Source organism: Pygocentrus nattereri, chromosome 11 (assembly GCF_015220715.1).
Source record: "Pygocentrus nattereri isolate fPygNat1 chromosome 11, fPygNat1.pri, whole genome shotgun sequence".
NCBI classification, from domain to species: domain Eukaryota; kingdom Metazoa; phylum Chordata; class Actinopteri; order Characiformes; family Serrasalmidae; genus Pygocentrus; species Pygocentrus nattereri.
The window spans coordinates 25,273,932-25,297,419 of record NC_051221.1 but is presented as its reverse complement, the minus strand read 5'-3'; the positions used below and the strand labels follow the sequence as shown (position 1 = coordinate 25,297,419).

The following is a 23,488-nucleotide window of genomic DNA, read 5'->3' as shown; positions in this document are numbered from 1 at the left end:
CAGCCTTACATTTATTAGAGCAGTTGAGGTCACAGCATCTTCTCCAAGTCCTCCATTGGCATGCTGATTTATTGATTGTCACATATGGCAAAGCTACAGGCAACACCTTTATGAGCTGTTTTCAGTGCTACTGCTGTTCAGTAGTATCCTTTTCTTATCTACTCCGATATTAAAACCGGGTCAATTGCTGCTGCACACAATCTCGTTTTTATGATGTAGACTTTGTAAAGATTTGATGATGCAGGCGTGGATTATGTTAACATGCAACATTTGCTCCTTTGAATTTGAATTGAATGTGCAGGAGCACTTTTTATTTTTAAAACTAGTTTCAGCCAAAGGAAATCATGCGCCGAAACACATCAGGTGTTTTGTTGGGTTCATGGGTTAGACGCTACTCAAACTGGAACTGAGACTGAAACCCGCATGATCGCTCTCAAAGAGTACAATCACCCTCACACCTCCCTGTGTTCCTCTAAAGGAGATGGGTAGAGGGCTTTATTGTACCAGCTGTGTTGTACCGGATAACATCTGTGTTAAAAATACCTCAGAGCTAAATGGTTTCTGTAAAGCCCCACCAGAGGAAGTTTACCAACCAAAACAGAACTGCAGCAGTACCTGCATCAGAACTAGAAAAGTGTCAGCAGTTCAATATTGAATCCTCACTTTCATACTAATTTACATATAACAGTTGCAGATCCAGTCTTGTACTCTTGAATGTCAATGTTACCCTTAGAAATCATTAAGTCATTGTTGTTTGGGGGTCTACGAGCAGACGTGCCATAATTATTGTTAGCCTAGAATGCATGACCCTCCTAGCATTACTGCTGCTACAGTGGGGCTACAAGTTGGAAGATCTATTGCCATTTTGCTGTTATGATTATTAGTTCAGACTGTATAACAAGGCAAGAAACTTTCTGTTTTAAAGTGTTAACTAGAAACTAATAGGATGTGATTAGTGGTACACATCAAGCATTAGACTTGAAGCATGTGACCACACAAGCTGTGCCACTTGTCATGCATGACCAGTATTAAAGGTTCTACAGCGGTAGCATCGCATTGCAGAAGTGGTAGAATTACTGTTGATTGAGGTTGATCTGGCAGCCGATCATTGAAAAGAATGCTAGAAAAAAGGAGATTTGCATGAAAGTAAGCAATCAGATATAATTAGACAACAGGCAACATGTTGCAGTATCACTTGCTGAGAAAAAGAAGAACTGTTGATGGGGTTAGAAGGCAGGTGAAAATCACAAATTCCTTTTTTTTAAATAATATAAGTTTGGTGTAGTATGTAAATATTGTTATAGTTTCAAAGCACACCACTCACTCCTTAGTCCATATAGGCACACTTTCATTCGACAAATTTATTGTCATGTGTCTGCACAGCAGTTTGGCCTTACATCAGTCTCTTCGGCAGTTTGTCCTTACCCGTTAATGCTGGACTTTTAAGAAGCACTTCAGTCCTGACAGCACAAAAACAGCTTGTTTACATTTAAGTGGTAAAGAGAGGTTGGAAAACGGTCATGTAAAAATAAATTATATCTCGTTTTGTAAGACATAAGCATCATGATCTGACCTAAGGGGGACAAACTCTTTATTAGTCAGACCGCCCACTGCCGTTCAGTGGTAGGGGAAACACCGTAATGCTTTTTTCTTTGCAGGCGCCCAACAAGCAGGTGATGCAGTACTGGCTGCAGCAGCTCCAGCAGAAGCGATGGGAGTTCAGTAACACGAGAGGATGCGGAAACAGAGACAGCTGGTGCTCGCCCTCCACTCTGTATCCTCACACAGGCCTGGTGGCCAAAGATGCAGGTAAGGGCCTGATTAGAGACTCACAAATATGTTGCACCTTATGATATTGCACACATGCACTCCCTAACAAAGTGGTCTGGAATATCCTCAGCTTTCCCACTCTTACTAAGGAGTGTTTTCCACTGCTGTTTGCAGCATGTGGTATTTTCTCAGCCTGCTCACTCTGAACAATCCACTGTTTCTGGACTGTTTCTTGTAAGTATGTGGCATGACTCAGAGGTCAACAAGATACATGTGTTCTCGGTTAATATTGAACCTATTGAGTTTACTTAGATCAGCCCAGGCCTTAACCACATAAAGGCCAAGGAAAGGTTAATGGTGATACTCATCTCTCTCTCTCTCTCTCTCTCTCTCTCATTCTTTTTTTCTCTCTCTGTACTTCATAGCTTAATTTACACTCAGTCATACTTACTCAGTTTAAGTGTCTCTCGCTGTCTTGCTCTTTCTTTCTCTAAATGTAAATATTTGGGGGAGCCACATAGTGACACTCTGCACCCTATACAGTAAAGAGTTTTTGTTGTGTTTAGCAAGATGTTGGAAATAAATAGTTTGGGCGTCTGGCACTAAACATATCACATATTAACCATGTGAGGACACATGTACAATCTATATGTAGTTGTATGCAAATGTTTGGACAGCCCTCGTCAAATTCCGTGCTTTGTTAATTTTGTAAGTGAAAATAAGATGACACCTCTTTTAGAGAAGCTTAAACATGGCATTTCTTCCTGCAGATTTTAGTGCACAATTTCTATTTATTTTCTGAGTTTAACACATCGAGGGCAAAAAATTAAACATAAAATATAAAATTTGCTATAACTTTTGTACAGGCCACATTTTATGGTTTATTTTCTATTTTAAATTCAGCAAATTCACTAATAGAATTTTGAATAAAAGTGAGTTCTGTGTATAAGAACTTATTTTAATGAAGAAAATAAATTATTAAAACACAACATAATTCATCTCCATACTTCCTAAAACCCCTCATTTGGGTATGTGATGATGTTTCATTGGACTACAAATTTTGTAGTTCCTCTTGTTCGGCACTACATCTAGCTATTGTTAACATGATCAGCTTGAAAGTCTTGTAATATACCATTCAGTTGTGTAAACATTATCAGACGTTATGTTCTCTTGAGGTTCCAGCTAGTGCAGCTCCTTCTAACCTTTGTGTTCTCAAACTGTTTTTGCAACACAGTGAGTGATGGTGACTAAGTGCAGGGCCAGTCACAAGGACTACTGCTTTGATCATTTGGAATACAGGCCCTGGCCAGTAGTTAGCAAATAGCATTATGTATTAGTATGTAACTGTTTAGTCTTTTGTGTTGCTGTTCAGATGCAGTGTTGCTTGACCAACCCAATGAAAGCATGGAGAGCGTCCGGAGTGATTTTACAGTGGAGGCCGATGCTAATGGCTTGGTTGGACTCCAGACTGCAAGGAACTCGGCAACCCTTAACTTTTCCCTTAAACAGTGGAGCACTGAGCTGAGGTAAGGGATGAGAGAATACATTCATTTGTTTGACAAATACCAATGCATTTTTTTGCCTGAGCAGCTAACACCTCACATCATACAGCTGAAGTCTATATGGATTATTGTACTGAATTGGTTGCAAGTCACACATTTAAAACACATTTTGGACTTTTGATTGACTTGGACTTTAGACTAAAATCCTTTCTCATATCTCATTTATACATACATTCATTAACAGGTAAACATTGTTTTTTGTAGTGACAAAATTGAATCACACTACTAAAGTGAAAACACTACTAAAACCTTTCCAAATATTTCAATAGTGACAACTTCAGCTAAATTTGAGCATAAATCAAAAATGCTAGCCAGTACATGACAAGCAAACACAGCTTTGAACAGTTGTACATACATAAAATCATAATATATTTCATAGAAGCACAAAAAAAGTTTATTTATACATATTTTGGTAGTGACTGTTTTTGGATGTCACACACTGATTCAGACTTCAGGACACATTTATTTCAAAACAATGATATCTAAATGCTCGCCATGTGGCCGTGAGGGATAAGGATGCAGTCTAACTTGTTGCTCTATAATGCAGGGGTGTGGTTAAATGAGGCTCCACCAATTGGACTGCATCTCTTTGTGTTTTGGTAGGGACATGAAAATAATGAAAATGAGACAGCATTTTTGAATAATGTGTTTCTATTTAAAAATTAAACTTATGCTAAATTGTATCTGATAATGTTTCAAATGCAGTTTAAACCAACACAAATCTCAGATCAAAGATATTCACAAAACGTTGAAAATTATGCAAATATACAAATGTCAGTAGTATTTTCAAGTTGAAATTTAGTGATTACAGTTTGGACACACCTCCCAATTTAGCTTATAACAATCTAAAATAATGCCTTGACTTAAAATACATCATGATATAATACTTGGAAATTTCTAAGGTAGCAATGCTTAATTATTTTAAGTATTACATAGTTTTTACTGTGGGACTGCAGTTTGAGCTAAGTAGAATGGCTGTAAATGATCTTTGACTGCGCTGCCTTCACTAAAGCTCACACTCCCTGCACTTCATCAGAGCTACTTTGGACACATCTGTTTGGATGACAAAGTGATTTAGCATGCCAAAAAATTCAAGCTAGACAAACAGTGTGGTGAACAGAAATTCAAAGCAGTATTTGATATAAGCTTTTAGGAACTGGAAACAGCAGTGCACAAACTTGCTGTAGTGCCAAATAAAAGAGACCAAACATGATGAAGTTGAGCAAGCAAGATTGTCCAATCATGTCAAAAGCAGAACTGATTACACATACTGATGTCACATCTGCTGTGTGAGATAATGACAGCCTACACACATCATCCCTGCAAATTTATGAAAAGCTGTACGAATGTCTTCAGTTCGGGTGTTATTAGAGCATGAACTTCCCCTGATTGTGTGCCCTCTTTTTTCTTCTGAGAACAGTTGTGTTTCTTAATTATCTCAATGTGACGGCCATGTAACTATGTTAATGCATACAAGGGCAGAAAATACCGACACTTTGTGTGTATATCTGGTTAACACTGTGAAATCTTTCAGCTTTGTATTCATCTTTATTGAAGCAGTTGTAGTCTTCTCTGGCACAAACACCAGACCCTCACCATAACCTCAGTGAATGCAGAACTAAGCTTCTTGAAAAGCCTGCCTTGACTTTTCATAGACAAAAGAGATGCTTCTTAAAAAGCAGTGGTATTTTCAGCACACTATCTTTTGAATGTTTAGATTTCTGCAGCAGACATGCCCCTCTGTGTTTTTGCTTCTTCATCAGTGCTGTTGTCAGTGTTTTCCTTCCTGGCAGGCAGCTCATATGTCTTGATGCTTCACTAGATCCTTTTCATGCTCTCTGATGCCAGCAAACTTAAGATAAGCAACCAACATGCTGGGACATGTTGTTATGGCCTAAACTTAACTGGCTGGGGGAATCTACCACTAACTCATTATCTTAGAAAAGGTCTAGAAATGATGTATGATGATAATGAGGATTCTGCACGTATGCAGTTTCCTATTGCCGTCCATCCCTTCACAACAGATATCAGGTGACTGCCGCCATAAGTTAGTAGTATTGTAAATTTTAGTCGTATCCAGTTTCACGCACTAGTTAGGACCACCAGCACTAGGAGGGCAAAAGTTAACAAGCTTCCTCAGAGTCATGTGAAGCCAGCAACTACATCTTTTCGAATTGCTGCTAGCACAACAGCGTTGGACAGTTGAACGCTTTTGGAGGAAAGCACCAACCGCCTGTTATTTTATGTCATCTTACAGATGCCTGCGCTGGCTAGCGTCGCGCTGGTTGATGGGGGGGATTATCCTACCCACCCAGAGGAAGCAGTTGTGCTCGCTTGGACTCTCGACCATGGATGGCAAGCTCCTGATATTAGGGCCAGCGTTTAGATGGCTGCACCCCTCGGGAGACCATACTTACATTTTTAACTTAAAGCATGATTTTTATAGTGTGCTTCAGGGTCCAAGAGTCCATTCGTTAAAATGCTCATATTTTGCATTCTTTACAAATGTATAATAATGTTTCATAGAAGATTTACTTGGGGTCAGACTTTTTGACCCCATTTTACAATATAGTATTTATCTCAACTACTGAGTAATATCTAATGTTAATATTTTGTAGAATAATAGGATTGCATGTTATGTATGGAAATGTTTACCACACTGTAGTACTGAAAAGATATCAGATTTCGAGTACATTGTGCAACACTAACACAGGCAGACCTGACACTGGCTGTTAGATTCATTCTCCCTTTTACACTTTTTCACTTCCAAAAAACATTTGTACCTTCGTCTGCATCACTGTTCCAGATCTTTTAGCTGAGAAATGTTCCCTGGGCTGAGGCTGTGCACACTGTTGCCCAAGCAGTGCATGATTGGAAAGACTTGAACTCATTGGGCTTCATTCACTAACTGTTCTTGATCATTTAATGTTCTGCTCAACCATTTGGTAAAGCACATTTTGGTTCACTATATATGCCACAGAGTGGCATCTAGACTGTTTGGTAGACATGAATGTTGGGGTCAAAACACCAATTGTTTTATTGCCCCAGAAAAATAAAAAATACAAAAATAAAATTCCATTGCTTTTTTCTTGGTGAGGACATTAAAGGGTTAAGAAGAAAAATTATTTTTAAAGCCAGCTTACACCGTTTTGTAGAGGTGTGAACAGTTCTGCGGTCCAAAGTCCCAAGTTAACGCTACTTAGTTGTAAACTGTTCTTTTACTAAATTTGGTTGCACCACAAATCCTTAGGTCATGCCTTTGTCACAACTTACTAATATGTCCCTACTTTTCTGTTGGTTCCTCCAATTCTTTTGCTTAGGGGGAGGCCTTAGTAACTACTAAACTACATAAACTCAGTGTATCTCCAAACTACAGACAGCCACGTGATTGGCCAGCCAAGCTGCTATTTCTGTTTACATTTGCTCACATGAAATGCAGAGATGATATATTTCACAGCTGTAACCCATTCTGGTGGTTATTTGTATTTACCAATATCAAGTACTAATACAAATGGCAACATTTTCTACTTTAATTATTATAGATGCTTATTAGATATATGCATAATATTTATGTTTACATATCACAATTTGAATTATTGTTGTCAGTCTAAAATGACTTTTTTCTAAGTGGATGATAACTGATCGAAGTAAGATAATGGAATCAGTGTTGGTAATTAGGGCTGCACAATATATTAATTCTTAATAGCTTTCACAGTATGAACTTTTTGCATTAGTGTATTCAAAATATATAGCAAGACATGTTGCAATTGCAATATGTAGCAGTATAATCACAATATGGTATTTTGGCCATGTTTTGTAGAATTATTTTTACTTATTGAGAATACTTCCGTTACTTATTTTGTTAGACTATGCTTTTGCCTGTGTGAGTGTGGACAGTGCATCAAAGGGCTTTGTTTCTTCACACCATCATTCACACCCACTGAGCTGCTTCACCACAGCGCTTTTTCTTTCTCTGTTGTCTTTTTCTCTTACTGTCCTTTCTCTTACTGTCTCTCCATCAGGAACAGCATGTCTCACTTGCGGCCCAGTCGAGTTGGAGAGAACAGACGCAGTATTTTTTACACAGCCAGCAACGAGGAGTGGGAGATGATTGATCCTCCTACCAAAGACACACCAGAACATAAGCCCCCGACCGAGAGCCCACGCAGAGAGAACCCATCGCACTTCCAAAGACGTGAGAAACATCTTTTTCAATCATTTCCCCTTACTGCTGCTGTGGAAAGACCAGTGCCAGAGCTTACATTATGTGTAGTATTGCTTCCTCTTTTCTTTGTTTAGTGCCACCTCATATATACATTGTTGATGCTAGCATGTTTTATGCAAACATGCGCTGGACTTGTCTAGCTTTCAAAATAGATTTCTTCTAATTCAGATAAGCAGTTTTTTTTACTGGTTTGCAATAACTTATTGTCTTAGTCAGGTTTATTTTTTTATTTTAGGGAAAACAAATTCAAGTGTTCAAATAACCTAGTGCTACAAAAAATACTACCAAAAACAATCAAATTATTATATAAACATTTCACCTACTACACTGTACTAAATCCTATTAAACAGGACTGATTATGCTGTCTTTGTAATCAAACATGCAGTTTGAAAATGGTTTTAAGCACTGATGATATGCTTGACATGCTCAGAAAAAAACGTATTTTGACATATTGTGATGTAATTTATGAATGAATAAATGTATGAATGAATGAATGAATGCCTTTATTGTCACATAGTCACCAAAGTAACCAGTGAAATTAGCCATCAACCTGTCCGAGCACATACAATATTCAAGTGGGGGGAGACAGGACAGGAAGACAGGGATGAGGAAAAATACAGAATACATGGGGAAAGGGAGGCGATAAACCACCCACTGGGGGTTAAACTGCCTGGAGAATGCGCTTCGCCTGGCATCCCAGTCTAGGTGCTTCAGTCTGCAGGGTGTTATAGCGATAACATAGCAAATTGCCATGGAGACAACCTTGATCGGGTCCCAGGCAGAGTCAAAAATCACAATACCAATAATTATTATCACATAGACCAGTCCTAGTCCAGAAGGATGTGTAGCTGTCAAGATGCTGTTATTGAGGTAGGGAAAAGGATAAAAAAGAAGAAACTTTACGAATCAGAGAAGCTGCTTATGTTCTCAAAACGGTGGACTGACCACCCCAAAACCCAGACCTCAGCATCACTGAATATGTTTGGGATTACTTCAGTAATGAAAGGCAGAAAAGACTGAACTTCTGATGTGCTTCTGTGTTTCCTGTTTTTCACTCACTATGGAAAACAAACTTGTAATAATGGCAATTTTGACAGGAAATTAAACAAATGAAATCTTTGTTTCTTGCATAGTACCATAAATATTTGACAAAATTTGTAGCAGTACTTAGGAATGATGAATATGAAGTTGAGTGTTATAAAATATACCCAAAATATTAATGTAGTAGCAAAACCTTTACAGGTATTTTTCTTGTTTAACTAAAAAAATAATACATTACTCTAAAATTTTCAAAATAGGATAACATATCCCAAAATTTAGATCAGCAGCATATTTGAATCTATAGCCAAGTTCTTAAGTTGGTTAAAATCTTCTGCTTTCTGTCTTATCTTCCACAGACTCCCTTGGTTCAGCATTTACATTTGATTTCCGGAACCCATCCCGCATTAGACGGCCATTCCACATGGGCTCGGGTAAGTCAAGCCGCAGTGCAGAGACGTCGCCAGTGGAGTTTAATGGCAGTAAAGCCTTGGAGCTGCAGCTGCGTTTGCAGAACCAGCAGGAGGAGCTGCGCCGCATGCAGGAGGAGCAGACCCACCTCCAGGAGGAGCTCAGCAGTCAGAAGGTACAGAAAGAGGGGTGTGAAGAAACTGGTCATATAAACAAGTTTTACTTTTATCAAGAAAAAAAAAACAATGAAAACTTACTGTCTGTCTTTGTTTTACTAGTAAAATAAATACATGTTCTCCACTCGTAAAGTTTTTGTTGATCAGAGTTCTTTTAGGATGAGTGATTTTAACCAGTCAATGATCTTTAACGTCTTCAGAGTGTATGCTGTGTATCTTAGCAGCGAGCTGCAGAAATTATTTAAGGGATTATTTAAATCTGTTTGCAGTTGGGATATGTGAAAAGCAAATACCTGGCCAGTACCATTACAATGGGCAGCAATGGTTCTAACCTCTCTACTGTCTTGAAATGGAGCCTTTTGTCAGTTATATAACAGTTATAATAGGTGCTATTTATGTATTTATTTATTTATTTTACTGAGAACATCCATACTTAGCATGCTTCTCTACAGCACTGGCTAGTTCTGGGTGAATGTTCTTCTGATATATTTGCTTCTATGGCAATTTAAGGGTCCTGTCTGGAACTTTTTCATCACGCATGATATGTAAGTTCTTTAAACTTTAAAAAGGCTCTTCACAGTCACACAATTTATTTACCAAAATTGTAAATAAGATTCTTTAGTGATTCTTTAGGAAACCAAAAGAGGTTCTTCTGTCATGATTTCACCAGTACAAACTGTTGATGTAAGTGATTGGCCATCTCATACAAGGCAGTGACTGCTAAATCCAGGACCAGATTTGAGGACTTTTGCTTAATGGCACTATGCAAAGAATCTTTTTAGCACCTTCCTTTTTAAGAGTATTTTCTTTTTATAAATATAGTGTCAATACTGTGTAAGGTAGGTAGAATTTCCTTTTATTTGTAGTTTTAAGAAGAAACAAAAATCATGATTTTTTGGAAGATACTGTGATATTGAATTTTATCCATACAGCACAGGAAGTTACTTGTCAGCCCCCTTAATTGCCCGTTGACATACCAAAAAATATGTAGAAAAAAAGATTAGGGAGGATTTCTGTTGCATTCTTGAATCCCTGTGAACTGTTCCCACAGTTGAGCAGTGCAGCACGTGTTGTCTTATTTGCTGTACTGTCAGAGCTGTATCACTTGTGCTAGGATTAACTCTGGGCTGAAGGCCTGTCTCTGAGGAACTTGTAAACTGTCTGTACTGAGTCTTGCATTGCCAGTTCCGCATTTGTTTCATTACTGTACTTAGACGGGGAGTTCCTGTTAGACTATGTATGTGTATGTGTTCATGTGTGATTTGATTTTATCTTACCATCGGTGCTAGAATAAAATCATCACTGTGTGATTATTCTAAATATAAACATTTCCTATTAGGTTGGACAGTTGTGAGTGTTACTGCGTGATTGTAGTACAGTCATTAGGCTCCACTGTGGCCTTTCTTTTTCATTTTTGTTTTGTTTTTTGGATGTTTCAGCAGAGATGTTTATCAGGGGCCTAGAGAGCCACATGACGGGTACCGTAGATTCATTTACTCCTCTATTAGTTTACTTTTTTTATGAATGTTATAATGTAAGGTCTTGGCATTACAATCTAGGGTATTTAACCTTTTTAAAACAACCACAAGCAAGGGCAGAAACAACACCACTTATTCCAGCTTACATCTAACATCTATGGCCATCTGAATTCTCAATATGTTCTTAGAAGTGTTGTATTAACATACAATAATGGGATGTGATGACTGCATGTACTGTGTGAGTGCTGTTTGCTGTGAGATTGTCTAATCAACTGTTTTAACAAATCAAACTTGTGCTCTGAGCATTGTGGTGTAAGTGTATCATAATTTAGAGACTGAAATATAAGCATAGTATACAGGTGAATAAAAGGCTAAATTAGGTAACACATGACAGGAGCAAATCTCCAAAAGATCAGAGTAGGATCCTCTTATTAATCCACTTTGGACCAACTAATCAGAAAATAGCAGTAATTATTCAGTAATAAAATATTCAACACTTAGTATTGGTAGTGGGGACACTTTAAAATACTGATGTTGTATTTTAGTCAAAGTTGGAATTTTTAAAGAGACTTTTTTTTAGATGCACAGAGTAGCTCTGCTTTTGCAGCAAATAAAGATGCTGTGGAATTATGCAAACAGCCTTCAGGATAGTTTGCTTTAAAAGAAAAAAAACAAAAACAAAACAACCCCCCCCAAAAATGTTTACAATATAACTACCAACATTAGCTTGCTATTAAAACAATCTTTCAGAACACTGCATGTATGGACATACATTATCTTATACATCGGTTTTTTCCCCTTTGTGATATTATAGATTGTGAAATAGTAAGTAATTATTGTGAAATTAAACTTTTATATTTGAACTTTTATACAAGCTATCTCAGTAAAAGTTTTGATGGAACTTTTACTTGGCTTTCAATGTCTCAAGTTAGGTTTTATGCATTGAAAATGTTTTGATTTAATTGAAGTCACCCAAGTAGAATGTTTTCATTGCCATTTGAGTCTTTGAACTGTCGTTTCATAATTGCCCACTTCTTCATTCACTTGGGAGACCAGACTATTCTCAGTTTTCCTTCAGCTTTTTTTTAAACGGCAGGTCACTGTATCAGCTCAAACATTATATGGACAACATCATCTGTGAAAAATATTGTAATGTGTTGATGGTTTATTTAGCAAGAGATCAGCTTCTCAGGGTCAGAAATGCTAATCTAGGTTCAGATTTCTCTCTTATTTATTATGTCTTTCTGGACAGGAACAGATCCTAGATTGGCTGTCCTTTTCTAAGAAGCTTCATAAATGCTGGCTGTGTTCCCACACAGCGTGAGAGCAACTAGCATTAGTTTTTTAGCCACCTTACCTTATCTTAACATGTTTAGTTCTGAAATTGCAAATTACATTCTATTATCAATTAACAATACCTTATGCCAGTTAGTTAAGATGATGCTCACAGTAAGGAGCAACATGGCCCTTAACCCTCCTAATCACAGTGCTTATCTTTCCAAATAATTAGTTGTGGTTTCATCCAGACTTACACAGTAGCCACTTAGAAATAGTGTTAACTAAAGGGATCAGCTGTTCTGAATGAAGTGTATTCTCATGAACTTTGACATTAAGGCTCCTGATCAATAAGCACAGAAGAAGAGACTTAATGTTTTTCCTCCATCAGCTCTTTTTGTGTGGACTAATGTGTTAATGTTTGCTTGACTGCACTTAGCTTTCTCTGAGGCTGACTTGTAATGAAACTGTGATTTCACTTTTGCTAGGAGCTGGTCAGACTTCTCCAGCAGACACTTCGGAGCTCTCAATGTGAGCGTTGGCCTTCAGGCAGCTCTGTGCCGGGTGAGGTGGATGCAGCTGCAGTCCTGGCAGAGCGGGACGGGCAGATCCAGGCCCTGTGTGGTCACATGGAGAGGCTGGCCCTCGAGAAGGAGAGCCTGCAGCAGGAACTGAAGGGCCTGAAGGTTAAAGTGGGGGAGATTAATGATCAGTTAGGCATGCTAATGGAGACCATCCAGGCCAAAGATGAGGTCATTATGAAGCTGTCTCAGGAGAGCCAGGAGGGTAATGCTGAGCTGCCAGAGTGCAGCTCCCCCACAGCCAGAGAACGACAAGAGCTGGACAATCTGAGGGTAATGAGATCTTTAATTACTCTTTAATTACTCCTAAGAATATGGAGTAAGAATCCCGGTATAGACTGGGTTGTTCTTACTGTTGAATTTTTAGCAAATTCATATGTAGTGTTCCTTTTATAAAATTCCTTAGTAGGTAGCTTTGGTTGTTGACAGATGGGGCACTATGTGTTGAAGTTCATGTGCTATTATAATGGGCTTGAACTGCAAAATATAGTTTTAAGCAAATGTGACAATTATGGCTGGGGCCACTTATCGATGTATTGATCATTTTGACAGTGGTCATGAAATATAGGTCGATTTCATCTTTTTTTCCACATTCCGTGCTGTGATCCAATCCTACTTTTGCTTCTTCTACACATGCAGCACTGAATTGTGCTGTTAGCCCTGCCTGCTTTCCAAGACATACTGAAGTTATCAGTAACTTAGTCTTGATTTATTGATTTTTCAAAATTGCTTTTGTGCTTTGTTTGTGCCTGATTGCTTCTGTTTTGCTTGTTTCTTGTGGTCACTGAGTAATACAGGAACATATTGCAGGTAAAGAAAAGGTGCGGTTACCACTTGTGATCTGATGTGAGTTTTTAGCTTGTTTTAGCAGCCAGACATTGCAATCTCTGTCTAAATAAGAACTGCATATTGGCACAAAAGTAAACAACTTGTGGTTGCAATGTTCCTTTCTGTTTGCTGAAAAGAATAATTATTGTTGATGGGATTAGTGGATGGGCAATCAAGATTATGGAGTTGTCTGTCTGCAGTATTCTATGGTAGGGGAAACTGTTGAAATGTTTTGATCTTAACATTGTAAGAAATTAAACATCATGAATCTGCAAATGACTGATAATTGATACAACACGTTCAAAATGGTGAGCTTCTGACCTGAGCTACAAGAGACTAGTTTGTAATTCAAGCAGTTTTGGTCAAATAGTCTTAATATTTTAGTTCCAAATCTGACTGAAACTGCATGAATTACAAACTAATCCCATGGAAAGTTTGGTTCAGCTTTACCAGCAGTGCTGATGACACTGATCTCCTGATCACTTTAGGAACAGTAAAAGTAAGTTTACAGTCCTATTTTAATATGGGGGGTGGTTGTTCTCTTTTAGGATAGCCTCCATGGCTACAAATCACAAAATAATTTCCTGAACAAAGAAATCCTTGAATTGACAGTCCTGCGGAGGAATGCTGAAGCTAGAGAGAAGGCCCTGGAAGTGAAGGTAAGGCAGAGAGAGATTTAATGTGTGTTACTAGAATATGAAGTTGTGCAGGAAACACCTTAACTTCTTTTGCTTAATTTAGAATCTTATATATAGTTTTGTGCTGCCCTGTCGTATCATTTCCCATTTTGTAGCACAGATGTTTGTGCCTGTGTGTATTTCTTGATAAACAGTTCTACTATTTTTTTTTTTGTCCTATCTTGGTCTGACATTCTTCCTCTTAAACGCTACATTCTCTGTGTCTGTACAGTACACTGCTCTGGAGGCCAAGCTGTGCCAGGTGGAGAGTAAATACCTGGTACTGCTACAGGAAGTGAAGACTCCAGTATGTTCCTCGTCTGAGCAAGGTCCAGCCCATGAAGTTATATCCAGACTGCTGGAAGATGCCCTGGAGGTGGAGAGCTCTGACCAACAGGAGCACACTGTTTTCAAACCCCATGCTGTCAGGTAGGACAGCTCACAGTTTTTGTTCCTCTATCATACCATGTAGCCCACATTGTTGGACCACTGCCATAATACAAATGGATAAGAATTTTATCAGATAGTTTTACGTTTACATTTATGGCATTTGGCTGACGCTCTTATCCAGAGCGACTTACAATTTGATCATTTTACACAGGTAGGCCAAGGTGGTGTTAGGAGTCTTGCCCAAGGACCCTTATTGGTATAGTGTAGGGTGCTTGCCCTGGTCGGGGATTGAACCCCAGTCTACAGTGTAGAAGGCAAAGGTGTTAACCACTACACTAACCAACCACCACACCACAGGTTTTACCTCGGGTTAGCAGTCGAAACCTCTCTGCCTTCTCTAGAATGTTTCCACAGTTTTGTATCTATACACATAATGATATAAGTAAGGCTGTCAAAATGAATAGGATATAAATGGATTAATGCAATAACTTATTAACAGAAATTTTGAATAGCTATTAATGCTAAAAAGCTATTTTCCTGCAGTGACCTTTTGAATCATCTGTAATGGAAGAGGCTGTAGTTCAGCTGCTTGTGCACAGAATGTTACTATGATTGATTCTGTGATTGTATCCTCCACACTTTAAATGCATCCTTTATATGGCTTTTATCCATTTAACATCTCAGACTTATTACATAGTAAGGCTTATTATTTAGTAACTATGGGGACTTTAATGCAAAATGGTCAAGCTATTTTTAAGGAATAGACTTGTGTAATAAAACTTTGGGCCCGTTGGTGGGCACTAGCCATTTAAGGGTTAAATATAATACTTTCACCAACGGTTCCGGTGCACCATATAATGGCCACACTGGTGAGAGCTCTGGATAAATTGTGCTCTTTGTGTTTTTGCACTTACCGCTTTTGGGATCATTCAATATGATCGACAAACTCTTTTGAACATCCAATCATCGCTCACGACAGACTTTAATGCAAACACACGCTCAGATGCGTGTGGCTTCACGACTTCTCTGCCTCTTTGTTTACCAACATGCGTACGCTGGTGGAGCAGGAGGAAGAGCAAGAGGGGCAGACGTGGCAGAATTCTATGGAGGACAAGGAGAAGGTGCTTCAAACCTCCGCTTCCAAGAATTCTGCTCACAAATATTCAGTCGCTGGAGAACAAAATATATGAGCTGAACGCACGGATCAGATTTCAACATGACATCGAGAGCTGCTGTGTTTTAGCACTCGGAGATGTGGCTCTCCACAGCAATGCCAAACAATGGCGTCACACTGGCCGGCATCACCACCTACCATGAGGACAGCACTCTGGAATTTTTTGTTTAGGACAGAGCAGGGGGGGTGTGTGTTATGATGAACTCTTGATGGAAAACAGATGTAGCAGTTCTTGCCAGTCACTGCTCTCCAGACATTGAACTTATAACAGTCAAAGACCCCTTTTTTTTTTTTGCCTAGGGACCCAGTCATTCTCACTGCAGTCTTCATCCCACCTCAGGCAGATAAGTCACATTCATTGGAAGTTTTGTACAAGACCTTTAATGGGCTTGAGAACATTAACCCTGAGGCTGCATTTATTGTGGTTAGGAATTTTAACAGGGCAAACTTGAAGGTTCTGCCCAAATACTATCAGTACATTAAATTTCCCACCTGAGGAGACTCTTGACCACTGCTGCACCGCAATCAAGGACAGTTACAAACCCCTCCCTCACCCTGCCTTCGGCAAAGCTGATCACACCTCTATTCTTCTCCTGCCTGCGTATAAACAAAGACTTCAACAGGCAAAACCAGTTCTCAGATCAGTCTATCATTGGAGTGATGAGGCCAATTTCACACTTCAGGACTGCTTTGAATCCACAGACTGGAAAATGTTCCATTATGCGGCTGGCACAGACATCAATGAATACACCGACTCCATCACAAGCTACATTAATAAATGCACTGAAGACATTCTACCAAAAATCAGTGTCAGATCATTTCCCAACCAGAAACCCTGGGTCAGTGCTGAGGTTCGAGCCAAACTAAGAGCTCAAGCTGCTCCCTACAACTCTGGTGACCCGGCTAGCTACAAGAAGGCCAAATATGACCTTCAGAGGACCATCAGGCTTGCCAAAAGCTGCAGGGACAGAGTGTAGTCCAACTATCTTGGCTCTGATCTCAGACGTATGTGCGTATGTGAACATAGAAGGTGTGATCTGTGATAGGGGTTCTTCCTTCTTACTTGCAGATGAACTTAATACTCATTATGCTCGTTTAGAGGCAACTAACACCTCACATGCTGAAAAACTCCCAGTAGATGAGGAGAGCTGTGCTCTAGCCATTCCCCTGTCTGAGGTTGTGAGATCCTTCAGGGCAGTTAACCCAAGACTCTGAGTGATTCCCAGGTATTTTAAGGAAACCACAATTGTTCCAGTCTCCAAGAAATGACTATTGTCTGTCACCTGCCTGAATGACTACCGCCCTGTTGCACTGACATCTACAGTGATGAAGTGCCTCGGGCGGATGGTCAAAGCTAACATCTGCTCAACACTTCCAGCCATCATGGACCCTCACCAATTGGCATACCACTCCAACAGATCAACAGACGAAACCATTACACTAACAATACATGCTGCTCTTACACACCTGGATAGAAAGAACACATATGTAAGAATGCTGTTCATAAATTACAGCTCAGCATTCAACACAATCATCCCTGCCAAACGCACTCCTATGCTCACAGACTTGGGTTTGAACTCTCATCTCTGCAACTGGATACTGGACTTCCTGATGAGGAGACCCCAAGTGGTGAAAGTTGGGAACAGCTTCTCTTCCACATTGACTCTGAGCACAGGGGCTCCCCAGGGATGTGTGCTCAGCCCCCTCCTGTACTCCCTATATGCACATGACTGTGTAGTAAAATACACATCTAACATCATCCTCAAGTTTGCTGATGACACCACCATCCTAGGCCTCATTACTGATGGAGATGAAACAGCCTACAGAGACGAGGTCAGCGCTCTGTCAGAGTGGTGCCGTGACAGCAATCTCTGTCTCAACATCAGCAAAACAAAGGAGATGATCATGAACTACAGGAAGCTGCAGAGGGTTGGTCACTCTCCCCTGTTCATCAACGGAGCTGAAGCGGAGAGAGTGAGCAGTGTGAAGTTTCTTGGCATACACTTTACTGATGACCATACCTGGTCCCTCCACAAAAACATTACTGTGAGATCTGCCCGTCAGCGTTTCTTCTTCCTGCATAGGCTCAGGAAGTTTGGTCTGCCTCCTCAGAGCCTCACCAACTCCTACAGATGCACCATAGAGAGCATCCTCATGGGCTGCATCACTGTCTGGTACAGCAGCTGCACCGCCTACGACCTCAAGGCCCTTAAAGGAGTGGTGAGGACGGCAGAAGCCATCATAGGCAACAAACTGCCAGTCTTACACGACGTCTACCAGTCCCGTTGCCTCAGGAAGATCATAAAGACCGCAGTCAGACAGCAGTCACCCAGCACACAGCCTGTTCACCATCCTGCCATCAGGCAGGAGATTTTGCGGTATACAGGCTAGAGCAACCCGGTTAATGAACAGTTTCTACCCACAGGCTGTCACAGGTCCTTCCCCAGTTACCATTTCACTCAGTCACTTTGTCAGCATTATTATTATTATTATTATTATTATTGTATCATATCATCTCTGCTATGGACAATGACACTTTAAAATTAAGTCACTTTAAAGAGCGATAACACTGAGTCTCTTAAGTCACTTTAAAATGTATTTTGTCTCTATATTTTATGTACATTTCTCTAGAGTTTGTGTATAGTTTCTCTAGATTTTGTGTATATTTCATTTGTTTTTTATATTTTACTTGTTTACTTTCTGTAGAGTGATTACCTGAGCCTCACCACAAGCATTTCAATGCATAAATGTCCTGACATGTTGTGCATATGACAAATAAACTTGAAACTTGAAACCTTTGTGTGACCACACACTATATGGACAAATATATAGGGCCACCAGGTACCTGCACATTAGACCTACATTAGCATTTATGACATTCCATTCTGAATCCATATGCCTTAATGTGGAGTTGGTCCCTCTTTGCAGCTATAACAGCTTCTAGTCTTCTGGGAAGATTTAGATGTGTGTCTATGGGGAATTTTTGTCCATTTATCCAGAAAATCACGTGTAAGGCCAGACACTGATGTTTGACGAGAGGGCTTGGATCTCAATCTCAGTCATGTTCTTCTATACCAATGTCACCCATGCTTTTGTGAACCTTGCTTTGTGCACTGGGGCACATTCATGCTAAAATGGAAACATGCCTCCCCCAAACTGTTCATACATCATTGTGCTTGGTGATGTAAGACTTGCATGCAGCTGCTCGACCATGGAAACCAATGCCATGAAGTACCCAGTACACAGTTTTTGTGCTGATGTTATTGCCAGAGGAGGTTTGCAAATCTGCAGTTATTCAGTCAGCAGACTGTTGATGACTTTTATACACTATGTGCCTCAGCACTTGGTGACCCACCCTGTGACTTTACATGGTCTGCCACTTTGTGGCTGAGTTGCTGTGGTTCATAATTGCTTCAGGTTTTCAGTGACACCACTCACAGTTGATCATGGAATATCTGGGGCAGGAGAATGTAAAATACATTCTGATGAAGTTTATTTTGTCCACTCTTTCTAATCTCTCTTTAGGGTCAAATTTGAGCAAATAAGGCAAATGAGATTAATCCCAATTAAACATTTGTAATCATTTGACAGCGCTAGTGTTGAGACAGCATTAGCGATGGCTTTAAATCATTTTACTGTGACATATTAACCATGTGATCGGTCTTGATCACTGAAATATTGAATATTACACTGGCAGTATTACACTGAATATGGAGTATTATACTGGCAGTCAATTTTAATCAAAACAGACTTCAAAAGTATTTGTTTGGCTAAATATATTTTTACACATGCATATAATAGAGTTTTATAATCTGCATTTTATGGTACTTCATACCTTCATTGAGGGCAGTCATAGGCTAGAGCTTAGAGAACCAACCTTGCGACCGGAATGTCGCCAGTTTGATCTCCTGAGCCAACAGTACATCACTCAGGTGCCCCTGAGCAAGGCACCTAACCCCCAACTGCTCCCTGGGCACTGCAGATAGGGCTCCCCACCACTCCGGGCAAGTGTGCTTACGGCCCTCTAGTGTGTCTGTCTTCGCTAGTGTGTATGTGGTGTTTCACTTAATCTTAATCTTAAAAATGTACACACTGAAAAGCAAAGCGCGGTTTCTGTATCCTCAGATAGATATTCTGCCTCTTATGTTACAAAATCTTGATTTCACATGTTCTGTAATTACTCTATTCATAGCACAATGTAAACAACATACCATTGTGTTTGGGTTTCAAACATTTCAATTAGAGCTGGGCAATATGACAATATTTATCATGATAAATTACATTGTTTTTCTAAGCATATTGTAGATATCATCAGTGCTTAAAAACACTTCCCAACTGCTTGTTTGATTGAAAAGAGACCTTGATTTGTCCTCTTTAACTGGATTTAGTGTAGCATAGTCTGTGAAATGTTAAATAAAAATAACTGGATTAATAGTTTTTGAAAGTATTTTTTAAATGTTGCACTACTTTGTTCCAACTTATTAGATATCAGAAAAAATAAACATCCAATGTATATAAGTTATTTTGAGGAATGACAAAGACCACTTGACTTATTTTCAATATTCATTCCTGTCTTCTTCTCAGTGAGTACGATGTATATGGCTTCAAAACAGTCCCAGAGGAGGATGATGAGGAGGAGAAACTGGTAGCCAAGGTGCGAGCTCTGGATCTCAAGTCCCTCTCGCTAACTGACCAAGAGGTGTCTGTTGGGGTAAAGTGGGAAAACTACCTCTCAGGCACCATGAACAGGGAGTTGATTCGCTCTCCAGAGCTGAAGTCGTTAATGCGCAGTGGTGTGCCACATGTGCATCGCTCTAAAGTCTGGAGCTGGTGCGTTAACTTCCATGTGAAGAAGATACGAGAGAGCCAGCCGGCAGACTATTATGAAAACCTGCTGTGCATGGCGAGGGACAAGCCCAACCCGGCCTCTAAGCAGATAGAGCTAGATCTGCTGCGCACACTGCCCAATAACAAGCACTACGCCTCCCCCTCAGCTGAAGGTATCCAAAAACTCAGGAATGTGCTGCTGGCGTTCTCCTGGAGGAACCCAGACATTGGCTACTGCCAAGGCCTCAACAGGTAACTCTCAGTGAACAGGAAATAATGAGGAATGTGAAAAATAAAAAGGGAAGATGAGGAAGCTGCAGCATCCTCTTCTTTCAGGAATGTCTAACTGCAAATAAATATAACAAAAAATCAGCTTTATAAATAAAGCATTTATTCTTTGAAGGTTAGAGTTTATAGTTTCATGTTATTTACATATTTTTGGAATCTGTATTAATCTATGACATTTGACATTGTTGTTGGCAAAGACACAGACTGGTTAGCTTGGCGAGCTACAGTGTGCATTTCCCAAACAATTTCAGAAATTCTACAAATTATTCAGTTAAAAGGAAATCATTAACATTGACTTCAGTGTGTACATCACATATATAATCATTCAAACATTTTAAATCAGTGTTTTTAATTAAATGAATCACGCTTTATGTGTATTTTGCATGTTATGTATGCATTTTATTTTGTCAATTGTTATTTTTCATTTACATCATTTGAACGTTTTCATTTAAAAACAGATCTGAAATATATTTACAGTTCACTGCTTTCTATTTTTCTTTAGACAGTGTCTGTATGCTTGTCCTGTGGGTCTTCACAGGTTTAATGTAATTTATAGGAAACTTAAGAATCTGAAAAAAATAAATTTTTTGAAGATTCCAGGGTGATGACCAGAAATATGATATAACATTGAGAATAAAACCAAATTAAAAATAATAATCTAGAATGTCTGTGTTTTCAAAAGTAGTCATCTAATCTCGATGTCCAAACTTGACAGAAAATTATTCTAAAAGCTTTGTTCTTAAACAGTTGGACTATTTGCTGATGCAGAGTGGTGAGCCTTGACAAATCTTTGCTCATGAAGGACTAGACTTTCCTGGATGCTCTTTTTATACTCGTGCCTGATTACATCACCTCTTTTTAAAATGTTTTCTGAACACTTAACAACATTCCTAGTTTTAAATTGCCCCGTTCTAACTTTTTTGGAACTGGGTTTGTAGTTATATGATATATATTGATATATACACTCAGGGTTAGGGAATAAAAACCTCATGGATAGACATAATCACTTCCATAATTGTTTGCATTTAATATTTCTTTAGGTTAGCAGCAATAGCCCTTCTCTATCTGGAGCAGGAAGAGGCTTTCTGGTGTCTCATCGCCATTGTGGAAGTTTTCATGCCACGAGACTATTATACCAAGACACTGCTTGGCTCACAGGTACTATTTAAAGGCCATGTTTTTTCCTGTTTTACCTACTGGGGGAATGTCTCCAGTCTACTGCCAGGACAGTAGTATCAGTCAAATGGACTGAGTACTGCTAGCATATGACTGTTAGGTTTGTATGATTCAGTAGCAGTAAGAATAACACAATTTATATATTTTTCCCCTTATTGTGGTGTTGGTACCCTTTGCTCAGTTTACCAAACTCACTGTAGTGTCTGAGCAGTGCTTCCTCTAAAATGTATCTCTTTTTTTTTTTTTTTTATTTGTTCTAAATTAAATTATATGTGTAGTATTATTATTTCATTTTTATCAATAGCTGTCTGTCTGCACTGTTCTCATGAAAATCTTGGCGTATCTTTTGAAGGGAAGTTCGGTTTTTCTAAATTTCTATAGCATTCAATTATTAAGATGTAAACAAAGCCATTCAGAGTGGTTTAATGGGAAGTGCTCTGTTCTAGAGAAATTTACTGAGTCAGAATTGTTCACAGTGGTGGTGAATGCATCTAAAAGCTATATCACAAAGTTATCACATGAAATGGTTACACATTGTTTCATGATGGATTCGAGAGAATTTTTGCACAATTTTAAAAAATGCAATCATAGAGGAGCTGTGCATGTGGGACATGTTAAGGCAAATTAGTTCCTAAAAAAACGTTTTTCTATTACTATGTTCATTATTAACACTACATATAAACACATGCTGGTCTTTTTTGATTTATACATAAAATGGCTATATTTACATTGTAGACATTCCCTGATTCCTATAACCTCCACTGTAAAAAATAAATAAATAAAATAAAATAATAATACTCCAAGGTGATATATTTCTATAATTCCCCATTAAGACAGCAAACACAGCTTGTTGGAACATTCCTGTATGAAAATGTAATACAGTACAATTATTTTGCTTCTGTAGGTGGACCAGCGTGTGTTTAAGGACTTAATGAATGAGAAGCTACCAAGACTTCATGCTCATTTTGAGCAGTATAAAGTGGACTTCTCCCTAATCACCTTCAACTGGTTTCTGGTGGTGTTTGTGGACAATGTGGTCAGTGACATCCTCTTCAAGATATGGGATTCATTTCTTTATGAAGGACCGAAGGTAAGAACAAAAATCTGAGCAAGCATTCTGTGTATTTGAGCAGGAGCAACAGTAGTAAGCAATATCAGCTTAAAAAAAAACACAAAATAAGGAAGCAAACAACAGTGTTCACTGAATTGGAAAACTCATCAGTGGGCCCCCAAATCATTCATCGAAGGCCAAGAAGTTCAAGAACTTGGAATTGTGATTGTGTTTATTTCTACTCTAAACGTGTGCCAGCTAATATAACAGATGTGTGCTGATAAAACGAGCTTGTGCTTGATGTTTCCAAATGGAGAGTAAGTAGCTATTACATACAAAACAGGAACTAGTACCTTACAATTTTTCAGATTAATTAGTACCTCACAGTCTTCTGATGAATGCTAGTGTTGACCTCTGCTGGCAAATGTTGGTTTCTTGAAGAAACAGGAGTGGAGTTAGTGAAGTTTAATAAGCACAAATCTTCGCAACCAAGCACGTCTAACTAAGCTTCCAAAAGCTTATGGACTTAGTCAACTGTGTAAACCACGCCCTCTAGTTGTC

At 39.0% G+C, this 23,488-nt stretch overlaps 1 protein-coding gene across 1 annotated transcript in view; it reads left to right on the top strand.

Annotated features, from left to right (window-relative positions):
- The window catches only part of tbc1d2b (TBC1 domain family, member 2B), a 29,590-nt gene that overhangs the window by 1,500 nt on the left and 4,602 nt on the right, over positions 1-23,488 (top strand). Inside the window, exons 2-11 of the mRNA XM_017708355.2 lie at positions 1,659-1,809; positions 3,143-3,296; positions 7,355-7,527; positions 8,955-9,181; positions 12,424-12,789; positions 13,893-14,003; positions 14,254-14,450; positions 20,170-20,664; positions 21,741-21,858; positions 22,781-22,966. Coding sequence (XP_017563844.1) covers positions 1,659-1,809; positions 3,143-3,296; positions 7,355-7,527; positions 8,955-9,181; positions 12,424-12,789; positions 13,893-14,003; positions 14,254-14,450; positions 20,170-20,664; positions 21,741-21,858; positions 22,781-22,966 — 2,178 coding nt within the window. The remainder of the gene's footprint in view (positions 1-1,658; positions 1,810-3,142; positions 3,297-7,354; positions 7,528-8,954; positions 9,182-12,423; positions 12,790-13,892; positions 14,004-14,253; positions 14,451-20,169; positions 20,665-21,740; positions 21,859-22,780; positions 22,967-23,488) is intronic.